General features: G+C 42.8%; 1 protein-coding gene across 1 annotated transcript; it reads right to left on the bottom strand.

Annotated features, from left to right (window-relative positions):
• Positions 1 to 5,746: 5,746 nt before the first annotated feature.
• On the bottom strand, positions 5,747 to 10,035 carry LOC121848133 (interleukin-6-like). The gene is made up of 4 exons (XM_042332291.1): positions 9,925 to 10,035; positions 8,306 to 8,419; positions 7,105 to 7,251; positions 5,747 to 6,538 (listed from the first exon to the last, which is right to left on the bottom strand). The coding sequence occupies exons 1-4, from the start codon at positions 10,018 to 10,020 to the stop codon at positions 6,353 to 6,355; spliced, it is 543 nt and encodes a 180-aa protein (XP_042188225.1). The 5' UTR covers positions 10,021 to 10,035; the 3' UTR covers positions 5,747 to 6,352.
• Between the last annotated feature and the right edge of the window lie 471 nt (positions 10,036 to 10,506).

Raw genomic sequence — 10,506 nt, forward strand, 5'->3', positions numbered from 1 at the left:
CCTATCGTCATCTGACATCCACAAATATGGATTTTCCAGCAGGATTCAGTGGAGTTCAGTATTCAGGAGCAGGAACCTTGGGTAATTTCTCCTTAGCCTACTGGTTAGGGACCGGAGATGTAGGAAGCACAGATGGGGATTGAACCTAACCCCTAGGTTATGTACAGATTTGGTAAGTGTTAGAGTAAGGTTGGGGAGTTTGAGGAGGTCAGAGTCGCAGGAGAAACGATGTTGATGGGAGCCGAGGACTATGGTTTCTGTCTTGTCGACGTTCAGCTACAGGAAGTTTGCACTCAATCAGGCTTTGACAAACAAGCTGACAGGACATCAGTGGACCTGAAGTCACAGCTGGATGAGGAGAAGTAGATTTGTGTGTCATCCACATACATGTGGATGTTTAGCCCATGTCTGCGATGACATTGCCGAGAGGGAGCATGTAAATAAGGAAAAGAAGGGGGCCAAGGATTGAGCTTTGGGATACGCCACAGGTGACTGCAGAGGCAGGAGGAAAAAATGTTTGTGGAGACAAAGTGATAACCATTGCTTCATGGTCATCACTTCTTCTCCACAAACGTTTTTTCCTCCTGCCCCTCTCGGCAATGTCATCCCAGACATGGGGTAAACTCCACAAACGTTCTTTTGTGTTTTTTTTCCTCCATACACATATGGTCTTCAAGAGAACACAATGCCTCTCTCTTCCCTATTAGAAATAAATTGCTGCAAGCTACAGTTGAACTTTTCAACAATCTCACATAATAGCAGCACTGGACACAGAATCTTTGCTGTGTTATATTATCGTGACAATTCCATAAATGTGCAGGATTCAGACTCCATCTAGTGGCTGCATAAATACAGTCTAACAGTAATGTTTTTCAAGAGTTCCGGGAATTTCACTCTAGACACATATAATGAGAAACATGACAGCATAAAAACAACATAGGAATCTATGGACCAAATGATACATTTAACGATGAGGCCGGAATGGGATCACTTCTGATTAACTTAGGCACGAGAGTTTGATAGATGTTTGTTGGTGCCCTCCAATGAAATTGGCTTTAAAACAACAACTTGCATTTATGTACCAGGGTATATGTGCGGTAGCATCTTGGACAGCTTAATTCACCCACTGCCGCTGAAACTTTTATTCATGTCTCTGTTACATCTCATTTAGACTTTTCCAAGCTGGTCTCCCAAACGCCACAAGCTGCAGTTTAACCAAAACGACCCTGACCACATCCTCACCACACACCAGAGTCCGCACACCAATCATTTCAATCCTCGCCAGGCTCTACTGGCTCCCTAGCTCCCAACAGACCGATTTCAAGTTCCTCAGATTCACTCCCTATCACCTCCTTATCTCGCTGATCTTCTCCTACCTTAGTATCCATGTCCCTTTTAATAATAATAATAATCCTTGCATTTGATATAGCGCTTTTCACGTCTGCTAGACGTCTCAAAGCGCTTCACTTAGCTTTTCGTTTAAAATTTTCATTTAAAATTAGTTTAGCTTTTGTTCAGCTAGCTCAGTGCACTTTTGTTCAGTGCACTCCCTGCTTTCCCTCTCTGCACCAGCATGGGTGGCCAAGCCTTCAATTCCTACACACCTGAGTCCTAACCTCTATTCCTCCATCACACCCTCTCTGCTTTTAAATTCCACCTCAAATCCTATCTCTTTGAACACACCAGTGGCTACTTCCCCTCCCCCTCTCCCTTGCTTGGTTTTCAACCCTGCCCTTGTATAGGTCCTGGAACAAGTTGTTGCTTCTCAGCTTCGCTCCTTCTTCAGTTGAATGTTCTCCTGATTGGCTCCCATCAGCACCTCCTCACCTCAGGCGCTGACAGCATCACCATCCATGGTTGCACATTCCACCTTACTAAGCCAGTCCAGAACATTGGGGTTTTGTTTGACCCTCAACTATCCTTTCTACCCCACATCTGTGGCATGACCCACTCTGCCTTCCCCAACTTCCGCAACATTGCCCGACTCCACCACTGTCTCACACCGCAGGCTGCAGAAACCCTCATACATGCTTTCATTGCATCGAGGCTTGACTATGCAAACTCCCTGCTTGTCAGCCTCCCCAACCCCTCTCTCCACAGGCTGCAGATCATCCAGAATTCTGAGCCCGTGTCCTCTCCTGCACCAGGCTCCGCGACCTTATCACCCCCATCCTTGCCCAACTCCACTGGCTTCCCATCACACAGAGGGTACAGTTCAAGATCCTGTTCCTCAAACTTCAAGGCCCTCCATGGTCTTGCTCTTCCCTATCTCTCCGACCTCCTAACCCCCTCCAATCCTGCTCGCTCCCTCTGCTCAGCGGGCTCCGGCCTGCTTCACATCCCCCGCCTCGCTCGTCCCACTATTGGCAGACGGGCCTTCTGCCACTCTGCCGATGTGAAAGATGCTATACAAATGTAATTTTGTTGTTGTTGTTGTTGTTATATCAGTCTGAGATGTTATCTTAAATGAAGCATACTATATTAATGCAACTTGCTGTCATTATTAATATGTGATCTTTGACAGTGAGTGTCAGTAGGTTATTTGGCTGCAGAGGGTGTGATGGTACATCCCTATCCTGTTGTCACCACGATGTCCACACATCTGCATTATCCAGCAGATGTCTATAATAATAATACTAATAGATAGTAATCTGGGATGAGAACTCTCGCTCATTTACCCCTCCCCACTCATGTAGGCTGCGGTCAATTGCAGTGCGTTGCAGGATTTGAAAGTGAAATCTATTGTCAAGTTTTGCAATCGAGTTCAAGGTGCTTGTCCTCACCTTTAAAGCCTTCCATGCTCTATCCTTCCTTCACGACCTATTAAATCTTTACTAACCTGTCCGCTCCCTCCACTCTGCAGGCACTGGCTTGCTTCACATCCCCCACCTGATTGCTCCACTCTCGGCGATTTGACATTCAGCCTGTCTGCACCCACCCTCTAGAGCTCCATCCTGGAGTCATAACATAACATAACATGTAGGAGCAGGAGTAGGCCATTCGGCCCTTCGAGCCTGCCCCGCCATTCAATCATGGCTGATCTTCTAATCTAACTCCAGCTAATAACCTGACCCTGCCTTATCCCATATCCCTTAATCCCTTTTGCAATAACAAATCTATCTATCTCAGTCTTGAATATATCCCTCCATCTCGTCCTCTCCTTCAAGACCCAGCTCAAAACCTACCCTTACGACCGTGTCTTTGGTCATCCCTCCTTCCCCCTCACCTTGCACTCCACCCTGCTTTGAACCCAACCCGCAGCTCAGGTACAAACCACTCACTGTCCAGAGCCTTAGGATATCCTCCGATGTGAAAGGCACTATATAAATGCAATTTGTTGTTGTTGCAGTAATTTTATGAAAAGAAATAAACAGATGCTGATGGTAAGAAATTACTTGATGCACTGAAATTTGCCAATGTCATTGTTTTGTTTTCATATATGTTGTTGAAAGATTTTTTCAGAAACTGACAGAATTTACAGAATGTAAATATGGCTCCATTTGCTCCAGTCAAACTCAAACCTAGTAACTGTGAATATTAAATGTACTTCTCAGGCGATAATGTTTCAAATACTTTTTATTTACTTATATCCATAATTCAAGTCTTCAATGAAAATACATAAATTATTAAAATAAATATAACACCATTTATAGAAAATATATAAATAAACGAGTACATTTTATAAAAAATAAATAAAAGTACCGTAGAAATAAATACTAGCAAGAAAAGTTTTTCTACACACAATATTGCATTGATTCAACATAGTTTCTACACTGAATTACAACAGCAGAATAATAAGGGGTGGAATGTATGTATTTTTCCCCTTATTATTCTGTTGAACGTTATAATTATCGAAACCTCTACTACTCCGCCCAGCCCACTCCCACCCTCCATAACTGTTTGATCCAGAGGAACTGACAGTGATTTATTTGGTTTGGAGCACAGCTCACATAACCAACTATAAAAGGGTGCTTCCAGATTCAATTAAACATGCATTGCTGTAGCATAACTTTTAAATTTAAATACTTTGAGATTAAGATTTCCCAGGCAGTCTACTTGATTGCCTTTAATATTATTAGAGCACTTGCTCTTTGATGTCTTTAATACTTAACTTGCAGTCAGTGCCAGGTAGAGGAACTCTGTGCATCCAATATAGGTTCAGATGTGCAGAGCCTTCCTTTATTTAGACAATAAAAACAACTTTGCAGTAAGTATCACAATGAATTGGCAATTGCAGTATTACTGCCGCATAAAAATCATTTTACATAGTTCAATATTACAAAAAATTGTTTTATGAGCAAACAATAAATAAAATATTATAGTGCATAAATATCACATTACTTATCAAATTTCAAAAAATAAATAAAATGAAATAAATACTAAACAATAAAAAATTCAAAATTGTTAAACAATATTGTCAATATAACTGCAAACTTTGCCTGTGATAAACTAAAGGAGATGTTTCAGCAGCTCAGTGCACTGCACTTAGATAGCATTGGTTCTTGAACAGAACAACATTCAGTTACTTCGATAGCAATTTTTTCTCAGATATTCTGAAATGTTCAATATTCATACATTTAGATAATTGCCTCCCTTTCTTACAGATATTACAAGCCAGGGGACAGAGAATACATAAATTATTAAAATAAATATAACACCATTTACAGAAAATATGACATTTTTCTAAAATCTGAACTCCAAATACAGTCTGTTCAAGCTAATATATATCTTTCCAGTGGGTGACTATGTAAACTTGACCACCTTAAAAGTTGTATGCACACCAATGGATGGTCCATGAACACTCAGAAAATGTTTACTACTCTTATTCAACAGGTGGTGATACAAACACCTTTTTAACAACATACAAAATAATAAAACATCAGTATCAATATTAACAAGTATAGCTGTGCTAGGCTTGAAAACCCAACCAGTTCACCTACATATAGTATCATTTTGTCTTATAATTTAAGATGGCACAGAATCGTGGAAAATTCTTAAATTCATTCTTAATTTGAAAGCCAGTTTCATTTAAGTACTGCAGAAAACTGGGTTCCAGATGAAGACTGAATTTGAAAACGTTTTCACAATTTTGTACTTACATTTTAGAACAGAATCATCTCATGGGTGAAATATTAGATGGAATTTCAGACCTCGAAAGACCAAAACTCTTCTCAGCCCATTGTGAGAGCAATCGGTACCGGGTTGTACAAATTTAGTGCTCTGCTCTGAAACACTCTACTGTTGGAAGCAGGCCTTTAACACTGAATTCACTCATCCAGATAAATAAATAAATTATTAAATAAATAATGTTAATTCTCTGCAGACACTGAAACTCATGAGACACGATAACTTCACTAAATGACAACTGCTCTCAGCTTGGTGTCTGATACATACTAAAAGTCATTACCAAGAGTAAGTACAAGGGTATCCAAACTAGGCTGAGAGTTTCATATTGCGTGCCACCTACACATGGGATTTTCCCGTTGTCTGGAATAGAATACCTTGCAATTGAGTTTACTGTCTGTTAAGCTTCCTGCTGCCTATTCAGCGAGGAATGTACTTTAGGGCTATGATTTGCAGGCTTAACGGAGCTGAATGGAAACATCCCTGCGTGTTTAAACACATATTATATACACAACAAACTTAACCTGCATTGCGATCTTGCTGTCATTGAAAATAACTTCACTGATCAAACTGATTAAACTCCAGCAGTACCCCAACATATACTCTGGGGTCCTCAAGTCATGGCTTTTGCCAATCTGTGCCTAATACTCAGGAATTAGTTAAGCAGAGTGTGCCCCTCCGAAGACTGTTCCATTTCATACCCAGAAATTTCCTGTATAGGTGGCTTGCATAGAATTCTCAGTATAGTTTGGATACTCTTAAGCATGGTAATCGGTATTGCATACGTCAGACACCAGGATGACCAAAAAAACAACCAGAGTGCTTTTTACTTCTTCTCAGCACGGTCACACAGGACAGTGTCCAAGCAAAAGTTGTGGTGCACCACAATCCCCAGATACTGATAAGGATCAACATTTGGGATGGATGTCCCTATGTCTTCCAATCAATATCTTCAAGGTTGCCTTTTATGAGTTGCACAAAGGGATAATACTGCATTAATACCGTGTTGCCCTCCTATCAGTAAAGTGATGCAGTGTGGAGTTCACTTCCTTCCAACTGAGTGGATCATTTTGGCCTTCAATCTGTACAATAACCTTCGCAAGCTCTTCTACCCTTCAACGTTGCATAATTCTCTTTCTTGATGTCAAGGATGCAGTCATAGGTCTGTTGTAGCGCAACTGGACTTACTTAACACCAGCACCAAAATCACCACAACCCAGGGGTAAATTCACAACCTTGGTGCTGATTTAAAGAATCGAATGGCTCTGAATGTTTTCTCCATGAAAATAGTAAAGTCTCTAAGGATGACGTGGACTTTCACTTGGGTATCCCACTCTACTCCAGAGGTCAGATTTGCGGCGGAAACCTCCTGCTCACTCATAGCCAGCTGAGTGCTGCCAACCTCGGTTGTTAACTGAAATAACAAAAAAACAGGATAATGAGTGTCTCAGGCTTCCAGAGCAGCTGTAAATCTATGTCTGCTGTTTCCCCTCTTCTTTTTGAGCTCAGCAAAGTTTACATATTTCATGGTCCTGGGCAGATAACAAGATATTTGCAGGCACATTCTTGAAAACCTACCTCGCCAACCTGCTTATACACCATTCCACTACCCACTCCCTGCACTCAGCTGCCTCCAATCTTCTACAAATCCATCAATCCCTTAAACTCTGGAACTGTTTGGTTCAATCCATCTACCTTGTCTTTGTCTTGCCACCCCCTTCCCATCTTCCAATTGCACCTGAAAAACTTCCTCTGTGACCGTCCCTATAGTCACTTCACCTCTCTCTCCAACTTGGCATCAAGTTCCGCCACTGTTTCCAGCGCCTTGGGACGTCCTCCCGACGTGAAAGGCGCTATACAAATGTAATCTTGTTGTTATTGTTGTTAACTGCTCTGAGATGCTACTCGCATGAAAGGTGCTATATAAATACAAGTTGTTACATATAGTAGTTTCTGCAGCAAAAGTCCATTTGCACTTACCTGATGTGTGAGAAGCTCAGTTAGACGCTGGACATTGGAGTTCATCCTCACTATTTTATCATTTGGACTCCCCAAAGAATTCTCCAGCATTGACAAACTTGTCTTGTATTTCATAAGGCCAGTGACAATCGCTTGCAGGCATGTTTGCTGAAGAATAAAGGGAAGTGTTAAATACAAGCTATTTTGACAAGGTATATTTCTTTGACATTGCACCATAATTTCAAGAAAACACTGAGAGCCAGTAAATTGCACTTTGGAAAGTTTGAGTTCACTTTTCCTGGTCTCTATCAATCTTGTTACTCATTAACCCCATGCTTGCCACTTTTCCTGGTCTCTATTAATCTTGTTACCCATTAACCCCATGCTTGCCAGTCTTATTGGCTCACAACTCCTTGGTGGATCAATGTCAAGAACCCTCGGCTTGACCATCAAATCGCTTTGTGACATTTTTCATCCTACCTCAGCAATATAATCCAGCATTCTTCTCTTGCCTGTACATTCAGTTCTTCCGATACTCGGCTACAAATGGTTTCTCACTCTCTCCTTCCCACTATTGAATTTTCACCCATTAACCACTTGCCCTCTGGAACTCGCTCCCTCAATCTCCTCACCTTGCTCCTTCTCTACCTTGGAAACATTCTCAAACCTTATCTCTTTCACGTACGTTTGGTCAGAATCCTCAAATACCCCTTCCTTGCTTGGTGATCCCCATTTTCTTTGTAAAGCACTTTGCAACATGAATGAACTAGAAAAGTGTATTTTAAGTGCAATTTGCTTTTTTAATTGTCCTCACGTTCCCTCCTTCCCTTCTTGCTAGGAGGTCTTCCCAGCGCCTTGGGACGTCCTCCCGGCGTGAAAGACGCTATACAAATGTAATTTTTTTTGTTGTTGTTCCTAAAACCCTTCCAGATGTTACACTTTGTGGAGGATGTTAGATAACAATTTGAAGCTATTATCTACAGTCTACAGTTGTTATCTATTGAAGTTTTGTTAGGGTTACCTATCACATGAGAGATTGACTCACATTAAAAGAAAGAAGTCTTGTGCCCCCCACACACACAAACACGCAAGATTATGATTTTCTTTTGCACTAAAACTGCCATTAACCACGTTTGCACTGACCCTATGGTAATACCTGGACCATTGCATTACAAGAAATATATTCTAAAACAATCAAACAATAACTATCAGGGGCACTTACCTTGTGGTAATTGGTCCTTGAACACCGGTCTTCAGCCTGTATTTGGGGCAGATGGAGCTGGTTGCTCAGCAGTTTGCTCCAGTCACCGTCACACTGGGCGAAGTAGTCACACAACTATAAGGCAAAGTGGGGGATGAGAGTGTGTGAGCAGCCAAACTGCTGGCGGTGTGAGTGAGAGCCTACAGACAGCCTACAGTGAGACCCTACAGACAGACTACAGTGAGAGCCTACAGACAGACTACAGTGAGAGCCTACAGACAGACTACAGTGAGAGCCTACAGACAGACTACAGTGAGACCCTACAGACAGCCTACAGTGAGAGTCTACAGACAGACTACAGTGAGAGGCTACAGACAGACTACAGTGAGAGGCTACAGACAGACTACAGTGAGAGCCTACAGACAGACTACAGTGAGAGCCTACAGACAGACTACAGTGAGAGGCTACAGACAGACTACAGTGAGAGGCTACAGACAGACTACAGTGAGAGCCTACAGACTACAGTGAGAGGCTACAGACAGACTACAGTGAGAGCCTACAGACAGACTACAGTGAGAGCCTACAGACAGACTACAGTGAGAGGCTACAGACAGACTACAGTGAGAACCTACAGACAGACTACAGTGAGAGCCTACAGACAGACTACAGTGAGAGCCTACAGACAGACTACAGTGAGAGGCTACAGACAGACTACAGTGAGAGGCTACAGACAGACTACAGTGAGAGCCTACAGACAGACTACAGTGAGAGGCTACAGACAGACTACAGTGAGAACCTACAGACAGACTACAGTGAGAGGCTACAGACAGACTACAGTGAGAACCTACAGACAGACAACAGTGAGAGGCTACAGACAGACTACAGTGAGACGCTACAGACAGACTACAGTGAGAACCTACAGACAGACTACAGTGAGAGCCTACAGACAGACTACAGTGAGAGCCTACAGACAGACTACAGTGAGAACCTACAGACAGACTACAGTGAGAGCCTACAGACAGACTACAGTGAGAACCTACAGACAGACTACAGTGAGACGCTACAGACAGACTACAGTGAGAGGCTACAGACAGACTACAGTGAGAGGCTACAGACAGACTACAGTGAGAACCTACAGACAGACAACAGTGAGAGCCTACAGACAGACTACAGTGAGAGGCTACAGACAGACTACAGTGAGAGCCTACAGACAGACTACAGTGAGAGGCTACAGACAGACTACAGTGAGAGGCTACAGACAGACTACAGTGAGAGGCTACAGACAGACTACAGTGAGAGCCTACAGACAGACTACAGTGAGAGCCTACAGACAGACTACAGTGAGAGGCTACAGACAGACTACAGTGAGAGGCTACAGACAGACTACAGTGAGAGGCTACAGACAGCCTACAGTGAGAGGCTACAGACAGACTACAGTGAGAGGCTACAGACAGACTACAGTGAGAGGCTACAGACAGACTACAGTGAGAGCCTACAGACAGACTACAGTGAGAGCCTACAGACAGACTACAGTGAGAGGCTACAGACAGACTACAGTGAGAGGCTACAGACAGACTACAGTGAGTGGCTACAGACAGACTACAGTGAGAGGCTACAGAGAGTCAGTCAGTCCCTCTTACCTGTTGGAACCGCAGCTCTGCCGCTGTGCTCCGGATCTGCAGCGCCAGAGACTCAGAATCACCAAAGCCTGGAGCTGATCGGGAAATTCTGGCCATAACATCAGCTTTTCGTGTCAAATCTTTCACAGGGAAAGCAGCAAAACATCCGAACAGCGCCAAGAAAACTTGGCAGAAATCTGCAGACAAAGAGAGAGACCAGAGGATTATAAACACCAGCTCCTCCAACAACCACTCCCAAGAAAATTGTTTTTCACAAAGTTATTCCTTGTGGATTATACTAACATTGTGCAGAAGTCATTGTTAAAATGTGTTGCTTACTGTATTGCTGAGGAACAGTGGCATTTTATACCCTTCAGCTCTTTACTCCTGTGTTTATCACCGGATTGCCAATCATCTGTGGAAAATCCAAACTTGCAATTTCCTATCATTTTTTTGGGCCAACGTCAAGGATTGATTGTTGCCTATTGATATGTCACCAAAGCAAACCTCCTCACCGGGATTACTAATACTCGATACAGGAAATGCCATTTTGCAATTTCCCACCAGCACTACCAGGATCGCTCACCAGGGATGGCTTTACTG

Source organism: Callorhinchus milii, unplaced genomic scaffold (genome assembly GCF_018977255.1).
Source record: "Callorhinchus milii isolate IMCB2004 unplaced genomic scaffold, IMCB_Cmil_1.0 Scaffold2, whole genome shotgun sequence".
NCBI lineage: Eukaryota > Metazoa > Chordata > Chondrichthyes > Chimaeriformes > Callorhinchidae > Callorhinchus > Callorhinchus milii.